Below are 21,431 nucleotides of genomic sequence, written 5' to 3'. Positions count from 1 at the left end.
GAAGTCAGAAGGTGAGAAGTCAGAAGGTCAACAAGGAACATAAGGGAAGGTTCTGAGGCTGTCAAACTTTAAGTGGGTGTGACCAAAGAATGGTGAGCCAGGAGACCCCCGAGCTCACTGCATTTAAAGGGATAGGACGGCGCGGGTCCTCATGAGCCATACTATGGATTTTCAATTTTATTCTATGTACAGGCAGCAACTTATTTTTTAAAAAATGTTATGTATGTATTTATGTAAGTATGTATGTATGTATTTATTATTTTGGTTCTCTGTAGGACTTTTGGAACTCCAGGCGACACAGCTCCAGACTCAGCACTGAGCTTATTTTCAATAGATCGCTTTCAAGGTTCAAAACGTACAAAGTCCAAAGATAATTCAATGAAAACTTCCTCCCTCCTGTTTTCTTAGCCACCCAGTTCTCCGCACAGCCGCTGGCGTATATATATTGGGAAATACTCCAGGTTCAAAAAGGCAAGTCTGCCCCCAGAATAAGGCATTTTAGGAGGGCAAGACTACCCGTTTTTTGTCATCCCAGCTCAATACTGAGAAAGGTACGGCTCTCTGCGTTGGAGCCCCGCGGTCTCGCTCTCGGGGTTCACAAACTTAACTCAGCTGCAACACTCCAGACTGTCGGGGCTCCGGGCTCCGTAAACTGCGTCACACCAGGGCTCCCAAGCCCCTTCCCACGCAGCGCTCCTTACCGGGACCCCGCGCGCCCGCAGCTCCCTTCCCGGAGCCCGGAGCCCCGGAGCCCCGGAGCCCCGGAGCCCCGGAGCCCGGCACTCGGCTCAGGTGCGCGCCTCCGTTCCACGCACACGAGCGGACTCCAGCACGTGGGGGCGGTGAGAGCGCGGCGCGCCCTGGCGGGGCCCAGTCCGGGGGCGTGGCCGAGGCCGGAGGCGTGGCGAGTCTGGGGGGGCAGGGCTAGCGCCCGCGTCGGCAGCAATGATCTCCTGAGATTGTAGCCGCGGCGTTTCGGTCCGGACCCCGGGCCACCCACGGGTTGGTGGGCGCCTCTCGGCCCCGGGCTCTGCAAGCCCGGGAAGGTAAATCTGACTGGGAGCCCGGCAATTGGAGCGCTTGGGGGGCGGGGGGGGGGCCCACTATGGGGGCGGGCGGCTGGATGGAGGCGGAGGGGAACGTTCCGCGGCGAGTTTCTCCAGAAAGCTGAACTCGTCCCAAGCTTCTTGTGCGTCGGCTGGCTTGCATCCGCGACTTGGTGGCGGGCTCTAGACGCGCGGGTGGTCTCCGGACCCAGGAGGGGGCGCGGAGGTGACTGGATGCCTCGGCCCGAGCAGCCCCCCAGATTGCTACCCGGGACCGCGCAGCGCTGTGGCGGCGGTTGCTGCCCGAGAAAGGGCGTGTAAGTGCCGCAAGTCGCGTCCCGCGCAACCGCAGCGTGACCGCCAAGCTCCGAGCGCGCGGCTGTGTGAGCCGTGCCGGCTCGTCTGGAGCCCACAGTACACAACTGCTTTCCTCTTCAGGCCAGACTTGGTGAGTACTGTTCCCCCTGGGGCTAACCCGGAGGCTCCCCGCTATGGACGGCGAGAGCGAAGTGGATTTTTCTAGCAACAGTATAACCCCTTTGTGGCGGAGGCGGTCGACCCCCCAGCCCCAGTTGCTGGGCCGGAGCAAGCCGAGGCCCCAGTCCTATCAGAGCCCCAGCGGGTTGCTGATTACCGACTTCCCGGTGGAGGACCGAGGGACTCTCCCCGCGGCGCAGACTCCCGCCCTGGTGCCCACCGCCTCGGATGGCAGGACGCTCCAGAGGAGCCCGCTGCTCCTGTGCGCGCATCGGAGGGCTGTGGCCAACGGTCGGACCGTCACCCCGGAGTACCGGGCTGCCTCTCCTCGACTCCGGGGGCCCAAGTCACCCGAGGTGCCTGACGCGCCGTCGGGCGGCTCTGCGAAATCCCCGGCGAATGGCACGGTGACCTCGCCTGCGCCGCTGCCGCCGTGCTCCCCGCGGACTCCTAATGCGTCCGCCCCCTGCAGCCCAGAGGAGAACCCGGCCCGACTGACTGCCAGCCCGGTGCTTTCGTCCACCACAAATGGCCTTGCGCCTAATAAGGACTCCCCTGGCTTGGGTGCGCAGCTCGGTCAGATCGCTCAAGACTCGGATCGGGGACCCTCGAGGCACTCTCCTGCTCCCCAGAAAATGTCTTCGGAACAAAAACTGCCCCTGCAAAGGCTGCCCTCCAAGGAGAACGAGCTCCCGGAGAACCCTGCGGTGATCTTGAGTACAAACAGCCCTGCCGCCCTCAAAGTGGGCAAGCAGCAGATCATTCCGAAGAGCCTGGCCTCGGAAATTAAACTGAGTAAATCCAACAGTCAGAATGTGGAGCCCCACAAGAGACTGCTCAAGGTGCGCAGCATGGTGGAGGGTCTCGGAGCGCCGCTGGGCTCTGCAGGGGAGGAGGGCGAGCTGGACAACGACCTGGACAGCCCGGGGTCCCTGCGCAGGGGCCTGCGGTCCACCTCCTACCGCAGGGCCGTGGTCAGTGGCTGTGACTTTGACAGCCCTACCAGCTCGAAGAAGAAGAACAGAATGTCCCAGCCTGTTCTGAAGGCAGTGATGGAAGACAAGGAGAAGTTTTCCAGCCTGGGCAGGATAAAGGTAAGAGTGGGCAAGCAAGCGTGTGGCGTTGCCGTTTGCAGAGCCTAGAGTGAATGCCTTCAGAGTGGGAAGGAACACAGAGGAAACCAGGTGTCGTTGTTTTAGTTCTGCGTTGGATGTGCACACCTGGAACATTCTGTGGCTTGTCCGCAGCTTTGTGGGAGGAAGAGAAACTCCTATCACTTTTAGCTTGCTAAGTTCCAGCTAATTTTCCGGGACAAAAGACAAAAGTTATGGCAAATGAAGGATTGGCTGCATCAGCCCTGAGCACTTTTACTGCAGATGTCTGAGGCCGGGTCTGCACTGTGTTGGTCAGTTTTTCTGGCCTTTGTTTGGAAGGGTCAGTCTGGGTAATAGCACCACAGCTGATGATAATTCAGGATAATGCTGATTCCCCTTTGAGCCTGTTGATGATATTCTGCTTTCATTGTGGGGCTTTTTTTTTTTTTTTTAAAGATTTATTTATTTATTTGAGAGACAGAGCCACAGACAGGGAGAGCCAGAGATAAAAGTCCTCCACCCGCTGGTTTACTCCCCAAATGGCCGAAGCAGCTGAAGCTGATGATCGGAAGCCAGGAGCCAGGAGCTTCCTCCTTGTCTCCCACACGGGAGCAGGGGCCCAAGCACTTGGGTTATCCCTCACTGTTTCCAGGCCATCAGCAGAGAGCTGGATCAGAAGTGGAGCAGCAGGGACCTGAACCCACGCCCACATAGTATGCCAGTGCTGCAGGCAAAGGTGGCCCAGCCCATTATGCCACAGCACTGGCTGCTGGCCCCCATGGAGTTGTTTTTTTAAGTGGTGATCACACAGGTGATGTCAGGCAGTGTTAATTTTAAAATCAATCACTAGAATCCCAAAAGATAGTTTGTCATCTGTTTTGTTGCTTATTCATGTCATCATGGCCTCTGCATTTCATTTCCATTTTTATACCTAGTTGTCTTTTAGTGCATTTAACAAATTGTTGGACCAGAATTTCAGGATAGATTCAGCTGTGAGAAATTGCTACCTGATACAGGCCTAGGAGCTGCACTTTCTGAAATACTGTCAAACAGAACGTAAAGAATTACGGAAAACTAGAAAGAGATATTTGAGAGTATGCACTGCCTTCCCCAGAAACAAGGCAGATCTCAGTAATAGGGCCGAGATTCCTTTTGGCAGCCACATTTTTTCTTGATTAATCAGAGAACTGGAACCAGTCTATATAAATGTCACATGTGTAATACACAAGCAAGCCTGTTTTATTTTAGAGTGTATGATCTTAAAAGACATTATAGAATTTTTTATGTGGTTTTTTCCAACTCTGCAAGTATAGCAACATTCAGTGTAACAGTGATAGTGAGTTGTAAGTAGTGAAATGAATTGAGCGGCTGGTCATTTGAGGACTTTCAATCTGTTTTGACAGGCTGTGGGGGACATTTATATTTTATTTCACTGTTTCAGTGAATTGTGGTCATAGGAGTGAACTGCTGTGTGTATTTACTGTGTTGTGCTCTTGGAAATCTAATGAATGGAACAATAGAAAAAGTACTTTTACTTAAAATAGATGTATTTTCTGTTTGGCTCATTCATGCATAATTTGCCTTGCTTTTTCCTCTTTTTGAAATTTTTTGCTTGTCTCTTAGAAAAAAATGCTGAAAGGACAAGGAACATTTGATGGGGAAGGTAAGCATGTAATTTTCCAGACTTTTATTGCTTTTTCAATGTGGAATATCAATTATAAGTTGAAATCCAACTGCAGTAACAAAAACACTTAAAATGAGAAATAAGTCCAAGTTTTGCCCAAATTATACAGTGCAAAGCTCTGTGCTAAGCTAAATTGTCATCTAATAATATCAACAGTGAATGAAGTTCATAGAATTTTCAATAAGCTGATAACTTGTCAGTGTCCTGGGATTTTTAATTCTTCTCTGCTTGGGCTCCATCCCAGTCTTTTCTCAAAAAGTGGAGAAGAAAGCGTAGGCCCTAGATTTTTAGTTAATAATTCTTAGTTTGTCGTTTAGATCTTAAGTCATGGTTCCTTAGGTTGCATTTCCTTTGAATATTCTTTTCCTCATATTTCCACATTTTATTATAATTTCTGACTTATGTTTCCTTTGGGGAATTATAACTTTTCTGGGTGACAGAAACATATTCTTAAGAGTTTGTAAGCTGTATAATATTTTTGTTAAGGCTCGCAAAAACAAAAACAGCTTCCTCCAGGTGTTCAAACCCTAATCAGATTAGTAGACATTCTGAAAATAGATGGCTCAAGTGTCAGCCAAGAGTTCGCGGGAGCAGTCCCAGCTGCATCCTCTAAGGGCTGGAGGCTCCTGGTGGCAGTGGGTGTACTTGCTTTCTGTCATGCTGTGCAATGCTAAGATTTTCCAACCTTTGAAGAATAAAGAAGCGCTGCTCCTCTGTAAGTAAAACCACTGAAGAGTTAGATAACCTTGGGTTATCATTATACTAATCTTAGAAAACCATTGGACATGGGGAAGAAACCTAGAAATAATATTTTAACTGGTTAGGCTAAGTTCATCTCTGTAATTTTGGTAATGGAGGAAACCAGAAGCTCTGAGAGGTGTAGTAACTTGTCCACTGCCACATGGCTAATAACATAGCCAGTGCTAGGTCAGAGATCTGGCTCTTTGTTCCTTTTGTTTCCTTTGTACTATCTCAGTGTGCACTGAAGACGACCTCAACTTGATGCCTTCTTAGGGAGATGCTTTGTACCTCCTAGAACTTGACATTGATTCTGTGACCTTTGCTTCAGAGGGTTAAGGTTTTGGAGATTTTTAAAAGTCAGAGAGCAAACCTTCATTTGAGCTAGTTTTGTGTTTCTTTTTACTATATAACTTTCTGTGTATTCTTTCTTTCCTTTTCTCAAATATGACATAGAGTGTTTTTTTTACAAATATAAATATATACATCAGGAATGAATGATTCTTACATTTAATGACTAACAAGAATATGCCTGTGTTAGTTAGCTTTTTTGTCACTATAAATACCTAAGAGAAGCTGCTTAAGAAGGAAAGAGGCATATTTGGGTTCACAGTTCTGGAATTCAAGATCAGGTGGACCTCACTGGCTTGGCATCTGGTAAGGCTGGAGGATGACGAAGGCAAAGCGTGTACAGAGGAAGGATCACATGGTGCGTCCAAGAGCGGAGCGACTGGGAGCACACTTGCCATCTATGTCAGTGTGGCCTCCTTGTAAAGCCACCATATTTTAATCATGGCACTCCAGAACCGAACCCAGTCTAAACACTTTCTAAAGGCTGTACTTTGGGATGGGCATTTGGTTCAGTGGTTAAAACTTTACTTAAACTGCCTGTATCCCATCTGAGTACCTGGACCTGAGTCCTAGCTTTGCTTCCAATTCCAGTTTCTTGCTAATGCTCATCCTGGAAGACAGCAGCTGGTAGCTCAAGTAGCTCCTGCCACTGATGTGGGAAACTTGAACTGAGTTTTAGCCTCTATTTGGGGAAAAAATCAGCAGAAGGATTATCTCCCTGTTGTTTCTCTTGGCTTTTCAAATAAATAAAAATCAAAATCAAAGAACCTACCATCAGACACTATAATTGGATTAGATTTCTGCCCTTAATCTGTTAAAAATTAATATTCATCCATAACATTAACATAAAACTTTTAGGACCAAACCTTTCATACACAGATCTGGGGACATCAAAACTAATATTCAAGCCATAGCAGTCACTCAGGAAGCAGTGTAGCTGTGTGGTGAAAACTCATGATCTTGGAGCCAGGAGGACCTGGCTTCCTGTCTTACTGCTTCTACTTACCAGTTAAGTGACACTGAGCGAGAGCCTGAACCTCAGTGAGCCCCAGTTTCATCATATGGGAAATGAGACTAATAATAATGTTGTCTACCTTGTTATGAGAATGAATGAAAAATCATACCAATGTTATGCCTATACTTGGTGCCAAACACAAAGCAGTTTAAAGACTAGGGGAAACTCAGTTTTACTGCAGAACAATCAGAGATCAGTACAATCTTGCATAGATTCCATGTTAGCTGTGGTGCAAACAGAACTATCTCTGGTTGGTAAGACAAGAGGCAAATGTTTGCTTGCCTAGTAGATAGGCAAGGCATTTCAAATTCAGTATGTCCCAAATCAGTCTGATAATCCTTCACACTAGACCTGAATTTCCTCAAGTGTTCCTGTCTCCTGCTTTCCAACTGTGGTACCTGAAGCCTGGGAAGCATCCTTCACCCTTCCTTCTCTCTGTCCCCGTATGCAGTCTTTCACCAGTCACTATGTCACATGGCCTAAGACCCAGTCACCTTTCTTTGGCCACCCCAGTAGCATCCTAATTTGTCTCCCATATAAGTCACACAGTTTTGCTCTTCAATCTCAGGAAATCTTTTCTCAGTGGATTCCCATTGCATTTAGCATAAAATGCAATCATTACAGTGTGAATGAAGCCTCCTTCTGTAAAACGCAGTGAAAACCCGGTTCTTAATGGGGTCTCCCTCATTTGGAGAGTCTGCTCATCTCTCTAACCTACCTTGCTCTCTCTGGCCGCTAATCACACCCAAGCTCCAGCCACACTGACCTTCCTTTGTTCTTAGAAGGTATGATGCTTCCCCTTGCCTCAGGGCTTTGGCAAATACTTTTTCCTTTAGCTCGGCAACTCCTTAACTTTCAGATCTTAAATTTTCCTTATTGACATTTCCCTGACCCCTAGACAAGATCACACCCTGCTGACACTCTCTTCTCAGAACACCTGTATAGAAGTCCTGTAGTTTCTAGGTACATGTTTGCACCCTAATAAGCTGACCTATTATTTCTATTTTTCCCATGAACTTCTGTACCCTCATATATTTTTGCTCCTTCCTCACAGTATTCTATACAGGCCTTCTGGGTTCTGCTTGTTCATATACTCAAACCAGTGTCCTACTCCAGGGCCCGGAACCAGCTGTTCCCTCGATGAGATGCTTTTTAACTATCGGTAGCTGGCTTTCTTATCTCTTTCCTTTCCTTCCTTCAGTGTCACCTTGGTTCTGCTTTGCTAAACTGTTCTATTTAATATCTGCATACCTTCTTTCCAGCACTTTCCACTCCCTTTCTCTGTTTATTTTTCTCCAAGACATTTACCAATACCTGAAATATATAAGATTTACTTATTTATTTTTGGTAATTTCTCACTTTAATGTTACCTCCTTGAACATTGAGATTTTTTTCTTTTTTGTCTTCCCATAGCAGTTGCTGGCATCTAGCAGCTATTTTCTCATCATCAGTTGAAGCAATAGATGCATGTAGGAGTGACTTTGTTTTTCTGAATTATATTGTTCACTCATGAAAGCAGGGGAGGTGCCTTTTGTTTTCTATTTTACTATTAGAACTTGACACCTCCTAGATGTGCAATAAATGTTTGTTAAATTCAAGTCAATTCCTTCAAGGTCTTGAAGGAAAGTTAGGGAATAAATCCAGTTTATTCTAAAAACCAGTGACTTAAGAGACCTGCCTGTCCTTCATGAGTGGTGAATAAAGACAGAAACGTTGCTTCCATCGGCATGTCATAGAAGGTGCCTCCCTTGCCCTGCAGATGAGGTTGGGGCACAACTGTGTGAGTGAGAATGTCACTTTTCTGCAATTATTTTTCAGTGACAAAATCCATTTGTCCCTTTGTCCATTGTTTATTAAACTAGAGACAAAATATTGTGTAAGTATGGAAGTACTTTATAATAAATTGCATGTTGATTGAAGAAAATTAGTGATCATCAGGGCTTGTTTTGTTGCAGAAAATGCAGTCCTGTATCAAAACTACAAAGAAAAAGCGCTTGACATTGATTCAGATGAAGAGTCAGAGCCCAAAGAGCAGAAGTCGGATGAAAAAATTGTGATTCACCATAAGCCTCTGAGATCCACATGGAGCCAGCTCTCTGCAGTGAGTGTTTACCCTCTTTTCTACCTGTGGGTGGATGAAAACCAGCTTTTGGAAATTTACCATGGATATGGCTTCCAAGTTATCTGATGCTGAATCTATAACCCTACAGAGAAGCGCTCTTCATTTTAGATGGTGAATTGTTGCTTGAAACTCTGCAGGCACTCCTGAGAATGTGAACTTTGACAGTTCTGATTGAGCAAATCAGATTTTGATAAAGTACCTTGAAACTCATGTCGTATGGGCTCTATAAATTCTTCCTATTTAGCATACTGTAATTCTTTATTTATTTTAAAAATGACAGTGCATTTTCAGTGGTAACTCAATGTATTGTAAACTATATCATAATATGGTGGTATATACATATGTGAGGATACTTCAGAAACTTTGTGCGAAGGTGGAATTAATAGATAAGTTTATTTCAGTGCACAAAAACTTTCAAATCTATGCAAGTTTTTTCATAATAGCATCTTGCATGAGCTTCTTGAAGCTCTGTCTGTCTATATACCTATACTTATGCATCCATGCACAAGAAGGGGCTTGTTGTAGTTCTTTCTCAGATATTTTATTTGGTATAGATGTGTTTATTTTTCCTCGAAACTGATTGATGAGTGGCATTCCCTTCCACCTCCCTTTCTGCATCTTTTGTGTGCTTATATCTGATACTTATAACTTTTTACTGAAGAGTAATTAAGAGTAATTTCTCCTTTCTACATCAGCATTTTTTTTTTAGCCATGATTTTCTTTCCTCCAGCTTCCAAAATATTACAGTGTGATGTTTGGTTTTCTTGATAAGAGTTTGGGCACAGAATTTGTGGGTATCTGATGCTTTAGCAAGTTGAAAGGAATTCCCATGGCTGACTTGGATAGTAGGAGCATTGCATCAGAATAAGCCAGTATACCTTCATGAGTCCTTAAATAAGATCAGAGCAGAGCTGATTCCTTCTTAGGCCACAGTGAATGCTGTTCAGAGTCAGGAGTCTCAGGTATCTTGAGAACCCACCAGTATAAGTAAGGGAGTTGTGTATGTTGGCAACATACTGTCAGGATCCTGGAAATGTGTGTATGTTAGTGGTGAGGGACGGCTTTGGGTTCAGGCTCTACCTCCCCTCTTTAAAATGTTTTAGAAACCAAGCCCTTCTTCCCTGTCTCTCCTCCACCCCCTACTTTAGTTCAAAGAGGAATCTATTTATTTTCAGTGCCTTCATGGCATGACACCCTTAGTGTTATGCCGTAGTTACAGTGTGGGGCGAGTAGTGTGAGTTGCTGATGCTATGCACACAGAGCTTAGGGGATGGTGAGAAGTGTAGTGCACAGGCCTTGTATACATTGAACAACTGCTGCTTTATTCAAACCAGGTAGGTTGAATGGCTCAGTGTTGCTAGGACCTCTGATACTCAGGAAAGAGAACCTCCATACTTTTATGAGTATTATTCTAATTCATGTTTTAACAAAAGGCTGTGTAAATCCAATAAAGTATCTGGGACCAACTTGGTTTCTGTTCTAACAATTTGCAGCTTCTATGATATAGGTGTGCTTTTTGTAGGTGGCCTGAATCTAATGCTCTCAAGATATATAGGTGCCTAAGATAGACAGTTGTTAAAACTGATAGCAAGAGCGATAGAGACCAGCTCTAAAATGCTGTTGTTCTGTTGATTCAGTTGTTGGAATGGGCTGTTTGTTGGAGGCTCTGGGAGAACAAGGCTGTGAATTTTTTTGAGCTTTCTCTGTGGCAGCAGCTGCATTTGTTAGCTCAGGCCTAAGTCCTGCTGTTGATCATTGAGTGCTCGACAGAAATGTGGACTTCTTTGTCAGTTACACTCTGATCCAGCTTAGCTTTAGCACTAAAAATCAGGCTGCCATATTTAGGCCTCCTGGAGTTTGGCTTCATTCAGAGGAACAAATGCACATGTCCTTACATAACACAGCACATCTTCCAGTGTAGCTTCAAATAAGGGCTTGCATTTTATTTGGCAAATACAAAGGTATTGATATGGGTCTTTCGTTAACAAGATTGATACGAAAGGACTGTCTTACAATAAAATGTAAAGCTATAAAGTGAGTTCCAGCTGTAGTGTGTGTTATCTTGGACTTGAGTGTTCCCAGGAGGCTTGTGTATATTTATTGTGTTGCTTGGAAATTATATTTAATCAAAGCAGCATGATTGGACTTTGCCACTTAGCATTGCTTAGGCCCTGTCCTGCATTTTCTTTGTGGCTTTGTGTCTGGTTTCCACTTAAATGTTAATTGTTTACATTTCATTCTTTTTTAAAAAGTTTATTCTCATTGGAAAAGAGACAAGGGACAGACAGAGATTTTCTATCTGATGGATGGTTCACTCCCCAAGTGCTCATAACAGCTGGGACTGGGCCAGGTTACAAACAAGAGTTCCAGAACTGGGTCTGGGTGTCCTACATGGATGGCAGGAGCCCAATGAATTCAGCCATCACCTGCTACCTTCCAGGGTGTGCATTAGCAGGAAACTGGAATTGGAAACAGAGCTGGGACTTGAACATAGGCACTCTGATGTGGTGTGCAGTGTCCTAAGTGACACTTAATCACTGTACCAGTGCCCCACCCCCCTTCCTGCCCAAATGCTAACATTTTAACATATGTGTTTCAGTCTGTTTTTTCAGATTGATCTGATCTGGCTACCACCACCCCCCCTTCCTGTGCTTTTGTCCTTCTTGCCTCCCCAGAGGTAATGACTGTTCTGGAGATCATTCTGTCCTTCCCATAGGGGTTTTTCTATCCACTAAAAAGATACAGCCATCTCTGACTTTTTAGGAAAGTGCATGTTTTTAGCACCCAAAGAAGCTATTGCCATTTTAGAAGCCTATCCACTAGTAAATGTCAAAGTTGCAGTTTGACCCTAAGAAGAGGAGGCTGTGTGAATTATTAGCTATGTCAGGATGTGTCTCATAAGACATCAGCACCTCCATTTCTCTGACCTAGTGCCCCGATCCCTCCTTGTGGGGGATCTGCAGCATTTCAGGCAGATCTTAAGAGAGGTCTGCTTTTAATTTCTTTTTCTCATCATCTTTCCATGCTTAACTTTTAATAAATCAAGTTAGTAGGGTAGCCCCAATCTAATCTTGCATGTGCCACTTAAAACCTTTTCAAGAATAAGCCATGGTCAGGGCTGGCACTGTGGTGCAGCGGGTTAACGCCCAGGCCTGAAGCGCCAGCATCCCCTATGGGCGCTGGTTTTAGTCCTGGCTGTTCATCTCATGATCCAGCTCTCTGCTGTGGCCTGGGAAAGCGGTGGAAGATTATCCAGGTCCTTGGGCCCCTGTGCCCGCATGAGAGACTCGGAAGAAGCTCCTGGGTCCTGGCTTCAGATTGGTGCAGCTCTGGTTGTTGTGGCCATCTGAGGAATGAACCAGCGGAGGGAAGACTTCTCTCTGTCTCTACCTCTCTCTGTAACTCTGTCTTTCAAAATAAATAAAATAAATCTTATATAAAAAAGAGTAAGTCCTGGTACCAGAGAGTAGGACCAGGGGTTTTCTGGCTGGGTCTCAGTTTGGCATGTGCCTTCACTCTCTGCTTAGCAAGGGAGTTTGTGAGTGCATGTGTGTGCCAGGAATCTTTTATCTTTGTGGCACACACCTGCCTGCCTTCTGGCGTGATGAAACTCTCCTTATCAGTTGACAGTAAGAAGCATTCAGTATGCCACCGACTCCATTGGAAATGCAGCAATGTGTAGTAATTGACGGTTGTTACATAACGTCTTGACGCCTTCTGTCTGCGGTGTGATTTGTCTGAGTGTGTTTGTTTTTATGTCTCCTTTGGTTTTACTGGACAGTAGTAGCGTGGTGCTCAACCACACAGGTGACAGGGACAGGTTTAACTGTAGTGCCATTGTCATCTAGGAATAAGGGACGGTTGGACCTACAGAGGAGAGGCATCTAATTGGGCCACAACTGAATAGTGAACACTTAGGCTGCCACAGACTTTCACTGTGGGATTAAAGTGAATTAATGGTGAATGTATTTAGAAGTGATGAAGTGGGACGTTCTGTTACAGTCAGGAAAGCAGGCAGGACTGTGTAATCACATACGATGGAGACAGGCTTATTCTTCATGGATTTGATTGTCAAAGTAGACAGACCTATTCTTAACTGAAAGAACAAGATTTCTTACTCCATGGACTATACCTTTGTGCTGCTCTTCATGACTTTGAGAGCATGAATGCATCTGAAATAATTTATGTGGTTATGATTTGCAATTTTGAGTTGGTTGTAAGTGGAAGGGATTTGGGATTTTGAACTTGAAAAGTCATTTTTTGATCTCTGAAGTTGATTATCCTGAAGTATGCCCAGAAATGTGGATCCTACCACACATGAGCAAGTCACACAGTGACTCACCTAAAGCAGCAATGTGAGGACTAAGCCAGCAGTTCTTGGATCTCTGGGAAAAGCTTATCGGTTTCGAGAAAAATATTGATTGTATTAGTCAGAGACAGAACACTGGGTGCTTGTTATAGTTAGTGCCAGATGTGTAGCCAGCTGAGCCCTGGCTGCAAAACCAGCACTTAGCCTCTTCACTAAGGTTCGTTCTTCAGTGGGATCCTGGAAGTATTTACTGTTCTTCTTTGAGATCACAGCACACCGTCTCCTCCCCTTCCAGTATTACATACTGTGCATGCACTGAGAAATGACTGTTGCAAAACCAGTGTTTGCTTTGTTAAGTGCAGTGACAGCACCACAGCCAGCCACCCTCTCTGGCCGTGCCCTGACCCCGTTTATTTGCCATGGGGTGTGTTTGTGTAATTTCCATCACCTTGAAATGCCAGGTACCTTTGAAAAGGGAGTCCGAGCTCCAGAGGCAGACACAGGCGTCCACTGGCATAGTTTCCACACCTAATATAGGCATCCTCCTACTGTTCTCTTCCGTGTGCTTGCTGGCATGTGCCTTATCAGTGATCTGAAATCATTTGAGTGTTTCTTCAGGTTAAAAAATGTTGAAGTCTTCAGTCAGGGGCTAGTTCTTATATTTTCATTAAAGTATCTGCTGAACTGAGCTTGGTGTGACTAGTGGTATAATGGGAGCTCCAGAATCTTGATCTCAGATGCTGGTTCCAGAACCAGCTCAGCTCTTAAGGCACACAGTTTCCCTTTGCGAGACTTTTTGGATCTTGTAGCCCTGCTGTTGCAAGTCTTTTGGGAATAAATCAGCAAATGGCATATGTCTCTTTAAGTTTTCTTTCTCCACTCCCTCTTTGCTTTTAAAATAAGTAAATTATTAACAGCTTTAAGAAGCTACTCTTTATCTGAGTTGTAGGAATGTTGGAACTTTCTATATCCCCTGGAAAGTACAGAAATCGAGAAGGAAAGTACTCTGTTGGGAGCCAAGTACTTTGGGGCAACGGGGTAATGTGTTGATACTAGTGCCTATGTTTATGTTATTGGTTCTCCTGAAAGAACAATAGATGTGGGAACAGGGTGTGTGTCTGCCATGTCCTCTGGGGGAGGCAGAGACTAGAAGAGACAGGTGTTCCTAAGACAGTGGGAGGAGATGAACACAGGGTTATTTAATTGTGATGATAACTATGAAAAGAGATGTTTCAATCAGAAGCCTAGATCTGGGACCCAGACAGAGAAGGCATTCTTTCATGGAATATGAAATCAGTGGGAAAGGTTGCTGAATGATTTCTTTACTCATCAAGCCTTTTATCTAGGGCCTGCTCCCGTTGTGGCCTTGTGGCACTGTCAATGGTAAGAACAGACTCCACCTTGCTTTCATGTCCTCACCCACACCCTCAGTGGTGAGGCGGACATCATATATCAAGTGACCCCGTACATAAATGCGTAGTTACAGCTGAGGTAAAGCTAGGCAGGACGTGTTGGTGCTCCTGTGAGATCCCATGGGGAAGAGCACCTGCCTGGGCAAGGTGCTGTCTGTTGAAGGAATGTGTCAGATGCAGTGAGTGACATGAGCTGTCCAGATCAGCGGCCGAGCAAAGCTGAAGAGCAGGAGAGGCTGGGGGGAGTCCTAGGCAGAGAGAACATCATGTGCATGGACCCTTGGGGGTATGGTGGGTAAGAGAATGTGAAATAAGGCTAGCACAGCTAAGGTACCTTTTTCATTTTTAAAATTATGTATTTGCATTTAAAAATATTATTTATTTGAGAAGCAGAGTTACTGACAGAGGGAGAGAAAGAGAGAGAAGTCTTCTGTCCACTGGTTTGTTCCCCAGATGACCGCAATGGCTGGAGCTGGGCCAATCAAAAGCCAGGAGTCAGGAACTTCTTCTGAGTCTCCCATGTGGTTGCAGGGACCCAAGTACTTGGGCCATCTTCTACCACTTTCCCAGGCTGTTAGCAGGTAGCTGGATAGGAAACAGAGCAGCTAGGACTCGAACTGGCACCCATATGGGATGCTGGCAGTGCAGGCGGAGGGTTAACCTTCTACACCACAGCACCAGCCCCTCATTTTATTTGAAAGGAAGAGAGACAGAAAGATAAGAGACAGGGAAAGATCATTTACACTTCGGTTCACTCCCCAAGTGCCCACAACAGCCAGAGCATGTCCAGGGCAAAGCCAGGAGACAGGAACTCAATCCAGATCTCCTGTGGGGGTGTTGCGACCCAGCTACTTGAACAACCACCTACTACCTTCGAGGCTGCACATTAGCAGGAACCTAGAGTAGAAGCAGAGTGAGTCAGACCCAGACTCAAGCCAGGAGCTTTAATAGGGATGCAGGCCTGCCACCCCAAGCGGGGACTTACCTGCTGCACCACACAGCCACCCACTTTGTGGGTTCCTCCTTACTTTTCTGATTTCTGTGAATTGGAAGGGCACTAGGTTCAGTTCTTGGACTTCTTCTGTGATCTCCACTCACTTGGAATGTCATCAGTCTTGTGCCTGAAATACATTGTATACTCAGGTGACATCCAAGCTGTTACTTACTGAGAAACCTGATTAAGTCACACCTTTCTCTTAAGTAGGTATTTCTATGGGGAAGGCACATAGACACATTTAAGTTCAACAGCAATCTGTAGTAATATAGTGTATTAGAAGAAGAGGAATCTCAGGGGTTCTGGGTAATTATAGGGAAGGGCTCTGTAATATTGAGCTTTGGGTTGAGGCTTCATTTGTATTTCCTTGACCTGAAGGTGTCCTTTTGTGGGTTCTCCTCCCTCAGTCCAGTGATGGGACTGTTTCTCAGGGCCGTGTCCACATAGTACTCATTCTCCATCATGACTGGTGAGTAGTGTCACAGTCAAAGTCACTGTTGATTCTGGAAGTATGGAAGTAGTCTTTAAAAGTTTGTTACTAAAGTTTGTAGATTTATTCAGATGACTCAGAGTCTGCTGATTTTTCCAGATGATTAGTGTGGATGACAATGTCTTAAAATTAGTAAGATGTTTACTACTTATATTTCTATTATTTGAAGAGATATAACTGTAAAGTTAGTGGAGAGATTCTGCAGAAGGAAATCTTCAGTACAAAAAATTACAGATTATTTCCTATTTCGATGTAGGAAATAAATTCTGCCACCCATCCAATGACAATAATATAATAATAGAGCAGTTTCTACTTTGGGTGGCAAGAAACCCTGCTTCTGTTAGTGGTGTGCAAAGGTGCGTGGTTGTGGCCTGCTCAGCTGAGCAACAGGGAGCCCTGACATTCACATGGGTCCAAAGTCTCAGTATGAGCAGTAGGTGCAATGGCTGACCTGCAGGGTAACTGTCATTGGTCATTGCAGCATTGATCAGTTGACATGCAGTTAAATTATTTACCAGATATTGGTAGAGAATTTATTATGTGGCAGGGTTGTGCTAGGTGATTTCATATGTAGCTCGTGAAGTCCTTGTGATGATACTGTGAGGGAAAGTACTAATTTTCTATTTTATGTCAAAGTAAGCAGTACTGTGGGATGTTAGCTGACCCTGCTACTGCTGTTTCAGTTGAGCCTTCAGGTTCCTGGAACTGAACCTTCAGGTAATACCTGCATGTGCCCAGGGCTCTCGAAGAGGTAGAACCACATTTCCCTGTGGTGCTCTGCCAGTGACGTGACTCAGCCTGTTGTCTCTCTTCTCATGAATTGTCTGATTCTCACAATGCCTGTCCTTTCTCCTAACAGCTCCTGCATATTCAGAATGTCTGAGTTCTTGTAACATTGGCTTGATATAACCTGGCATGGCCCTGTCCCATCCTCATGTCCTTTCAGCCTCCATATAGAATAAGGCAGCTTAGTTTGTTCAGTGACAAGTTTGTGTTAGCTCAGATTCTTGTCCCCAACTTAAGAGATCACTTAAACATGTATTGTCATTTGGCTGGCTTGCTTACAGTGAGCTTTGACCTCTATGATCAATTATGGTGCAAACCACAGCCACTTTGGGTGTGAAGCTGTGAGAGTAGAATAGCTTTTCTTTTGGGCTCTGTAGGAGTATTAAGACATGGCTCTTGTCTTGACTGTCAAGAAATAGTTTATTATTTTATTTTTTTACTATTTTCTTTTTCTACTTAATACTATTGGTTGAACTTTTTACTTAACACAGAATTATTCATAGGTGTTTAAATCCAATTGAAAATAGATTCCAGTAAAAAATAAGAGTGGAAATAAAAGAGGGAGGAGTTGTACAGTTCCGCCCACATTCCCATTGACTTATACCCCAAAGGGTAAAGCTAAAATCTTGCCATGGGACTCCAAATCCCAGTAAGCTGAGTGGTATTAATGCCATCTTACATGTTAAAGTGATCATATTAAGTGTATAACTGATCGTATAGATAGGATTAATTGCTAAAGGGATCAAATACATAAAACCAAGTGTCTGGTAAAAACAATAGATAGAATTGAGGCCAGCGCGGTGGCTCACTAGATTAATTATCCGCCTGTGGCACCAGCATCCCATATGGGCGCCGGGTTCTAGTCCCAGTTGCTCCTCTTCAGTCCAGCTCTCTGCTGTGGCCCAGGAGGGCAGTGGAGGATGGCCCAAGTTCTTGGGCCCTTGTACCTGCAGGGGAGACTGGGAGGAGGCACCTGGCTCCTGGCTTTGGATTGGCGCAGCGCTGGTCATAGCGGCCATTTGGGGAGTGAACCAATGGAGGGAAGACCTTTCTCTCTGTCACTCTCTCTCACTGTCTATGGCTCTACCTGTCAAATAAAAATTAAAACAAAATCGATAGAATTAAAAAGAGAATGATCCAACATGGGAAGAAGGCCACACAGCACACTCATAGAATGACAAATGCCCTAAATAGCACTCTGACCTCAGAATCAGCCCTTAAGGCATTTGGATCTGGCTGAAAAGTCCATAAGAGCATTTCAGGCATGGAAAGCCAAGACACGGTGGCAAAAAATGTTCTACGTGTAGGATCTTGGTGAGTGAGATCCCAGTGGAAAAAAGGGGCCATCAAAGAAGGATATACTTTTCTCTGAAGGGAGGAGAGAACTTTAATTTTGCTTATGGCCCTGTCTAAATACTGACAGAGTTTGTGGACTCAGAAGGCTTCCATAGCCTTGGCAGCTCATGACTAGAGCCTCGAGTGGTCACTGACGTCATAAATAAGAGTGTCAGTTGTTAAATCAACAACAGGAGTCACTGTGCATTTACTCCCCATGTAGGACCTCTGTCCTTAATGAGTTATACTATGAGAATTAACGATAAAACTTGTCTTCAAACAGTACTTTATATTTTGTGTGTCTGTGTGGGTGCAAACTGTTGAAAGCTTTACTTAGTATAGAGTTGGTCTTCTGTATATAAAGATAATTAAAAAATGACTCTTAATAAAGAATGGGATGGGAGAGGAAGCAGGAGGTGGGACAGGAGATGGGGTGGGAGAGCAAGTATTGGGGGAAGAACTGCTATATTCCTAAAGCTGTACCTATGAAATTTGTATTCATTAAATAAAAGCTTTATAAAAAAAGACATGGCTAATTTGTCTAGGGAAGATGTATACATCATGGATTGGACATTCAGTCCATGGTCTTTATTAGTGACTTAACATAATGAGAAATACAACTTACCTTGTGATTTAGTGTGTATGTGTCTGAATGTGTATGCATGTGTTTCAAACAAAAGTTGTACAAGGCAGAAAGTTATTTTCTATTTTATTTCTTCTTTCTTGTTACATTTAAATAGATAATGATTATTCCATGAAAAGATTGGCCTTTTTAAAAAAATTATTCATTTATTTGAAAGAGTTACAGAGAGGGAGAGAACTTCTGACTGCTGATTCACTTCCCTGATGGCCACAACAGCCTGGGCTGGGCCAGGCCAAAGCCAAGAGTTAGGAGCTTCATCTAAGTGCCCCACATGGGTAGCAGGGGTTATAGTACTTGGGCCATCTTTAGCTGCTTTTCCCAGGCCATTAGCGGGGAGCTAGATTGGAAGTGGAGCAGTTGGAACTTGAATTAGCACCCCATGGGCTGTCATCACAGAATATGGGTTTTTCTGCTACACCACCATGCTGTCCCCAAGATTACCTTATTTTGCTTTGTGTTCACTGAGAATTTATAAGCTACTATTTGAAAAATGTCTCCAAAAGTCCTTTGTATTCCACTGCATTTTAGTGGGTGGGAAAAATAAAATAAGTCTAAAACCCAGGCTCTGCTCCAGGAACTCAGAACTTCATTTAGAAAACAGTAGAGGGGCTGGGGCTGTAGCATAGCCAGTAAAGCCACCTCCTGCAGGTTGGCATCACGTATGGGTACCGGTTCGTGTCCTGGCTGCTCCACTTCCAGTCCAGCTCCTTGTTATTGCCTGGGAAAGCAGTAGAAGATGGCCCAAGTGCTTGGGCCCCTACACTCAGGTTGGGAGACTTGGAGGAAGCTCCTGGTTCCTGGCTTTGGATTGGCGCAGCTCTGGCCCTTGCAGCCATCTGGGGAGTGAACCAGTGGAGGAAGACCTCTCTCTCTACCTCTGCCTCTCTGTAATTCTGCCTGTCAAATGAATAAATAAATCTTAAAAAAAAGAAGAAGACAGTAGAAATGAAGTGCACAAATGATGTTTGAGTGTGAATGTAGGACAGAAGGCCAGAGGAAATGACATAGAAATTACAGAGTGCGGCCGGTGCTGTGGCTCAACAGGCTAATCCTCCACCTTGCGGCGCCGGCACACCGGGTTCTAGTCCCGGTTGGGGCGCCGGATTCTATCCCGGTTGCCCCTCTTCCAGGCCAGCTCTCTGCTGTGGCCCAGGAGTGCAGTGGAGGATGGCCCATGTTCTTGGGCCCTGCACCCCATGGGAGACCAGGAGAAGCACCTGGCTCCTGCCTTCGGATCAGCATGGTGCGCCGGCCGCAGCGGCCATTGGAGGGTGAACCAACAGCAAAAAAGGAAGACCTTTCTCTCTCTCTCTCTCACTGTCCACTCTGCCTGTCAAAAAAAAAAAAAAAAAAGTGAATCAAGTGGCCGGCGCTGTGGCCTAGCAGGTAAAGCCGCCGCCTGCAATGCCAGCATCTCATATGGGCTCCTGTTTGAGTCCAGGCTGCTCCACTTCCAATCCAGCTCTCTGCTATGTCCTGGGAAACCAGTAAAAGATGGTCTAAGTCCTTGGGCCCCTGCACCTGTGTGGGAGACCTGGAAGTAGCTCCTGGCTTCTGATTGGTGCAGCTCAGGCTATTGTGACCAACTGGGGAGTGAACCAGTGGATGGAAGACCCCACTATCTCTGCTTTTCCTTCTCTCTTTGTGTAACTCTGACTTTCAAATAAATTAATTTTTTAAAAAGTGATTCAAGTATAAACAGCATAAGTAAGACTTGATGGAAGGAGAAAGCTGGCCATACTGTGACTGTTTTTCAGATCTCTGTATGACAGACAGTTCCCATGCAGTGAAACCATGGTATGCTTTTTACTTCAATTGTAAAACATTAGTTCACTTTATTACATGTGTTCCCAAAATGGGCTTTGCTCAGCTTACATTCTTTATTGCAAATCTCGGAAATTAACTTCACAGTCAGTGTTGCTCCAAGTAAGATATTGTTTTGGAGTTTGTTTTTATCCACCTGCCACTTTACAAAAATAATAAATAAAAATAAAGTAGCACTTAAGCTGTTGGCACGACCTTTACAAACAGGTGATCATTTGTATGGAGCAGTGCCTTGGAACACTCCTGCCTTCCTCAACCCCTTCTTGACTCATACCTTCACTATGTGTTAGTGACATCATTCTCAGTTACACTGACTGGCCCAGCCTCCTCCTCCTTTATCTCTCACCTGTCATCAGTCATTTTCAACACAGCTTCATAAGACATTGCTTGTTTTGGGCTTGGATAAAATCTTTCTCATTGCCTCTTTTTACCTTTGCTTTTTTATTTCCTTTCTTTCCCAGTGATCCCTCTCATTTCTCTGGCTTTCCTTTGGGGCAAAAATAGAGAAATGCTGCTATCACTGGCATCCTTACAGTGACTAGTGTCTGCTCTGCTTGTTTTCTTTCCTTTATTGAGATGTTAGTTTTTTGTTATTGAAAATTTAGCTTTGTCTAGAAAGTCAAGACATGGTGATTAGGAAAAATCAGAAAATATCATATATTCAAGGGAAAATTTAGTTGAACTCTGTCCCCTAACTCAATCACTATTGATATCTAACTTTTCAGATCAGATCCTTTTCTTTTTGAAAATATATTTATAGAGGGATGGGTGTCTGACAGCGGAGTTAAGACCTGCTTGGAATGCCTACATTCCATATAGAGTGTCTGAGTTCAAGTCTTGTCTTTGTTCCTGATCCAGCTTCCTGCTAATGTGCATCGCAGAAGGCAGCAGGTGATGGCTTAAGTACTTGGTTCCCTGTCACCCACATGGGAGTCTGAGATAGAGTTCTGGCTCCTGGCTTTGGCCTGGCCCAGCCCTGGCTGCTGTGGACATTTGGGAAGTGAAAAAGTAGATGCTTGTCAAGTAAAATAATAAATATTTAAAAGCATGTATATAGATTGTCTTTGAAGCAAGTGATGGTTTTGTCATCTACCTTTTTTCTTTTAGAAAT

General features: G+C 44.8%; 1 protein-coding gene across 1 annotated transcript in view; it reads left to right on the top strand.

Annotated features, from left to right (window-relative positions):
• Positions 1-958: 958 nt before the first annotated feature.
• ARHGEF26 (Rho guanine nucleotide exchange factor 26) overlaps positions 959-21,431 on the top strand; it is a 133,733-nt gene continuing 113,260 nt past the window's right edge. Inside the window, exons 1-4 of the mRNA XM_062212816.1 lie at positions 959-1,046; positions 1,485-2,617; positions 4,241-4,280; positions 8,361-8,506. Coding sequence (XP_062068800.1) covers positions 1,538-2,617; positions 4,241-4,280; positions 8,361-8,506 — 1,266 coding nt within the window. The 5' untranslated portion in view covers positions 959-1,046; positions 1,485-1,537. The remainder of the gene's footprint in view (positions 1,047-1,484; positions 2,618-4,240; positions 4,281-8,360; positions 8,507-21,431) is intronic.

Source organism: Lepus europaeus, chromosome 2 (assembly GCF_033115175.1).
Source record: "Lepus europaeus isolate LE1 chromosome 2, mLepTim1.pri, whole genome shotgun sequence".
NCBI lineage: Eukaryota > Metazoa > Chordata > Mammalia > Lagomorpha > Leporidae > Lepus > Lepus europaeus.
Note: the sequence above shows the minus strand (reverse complement) of the source record. Positions and strands in the feature narration are given on the sequence as shown.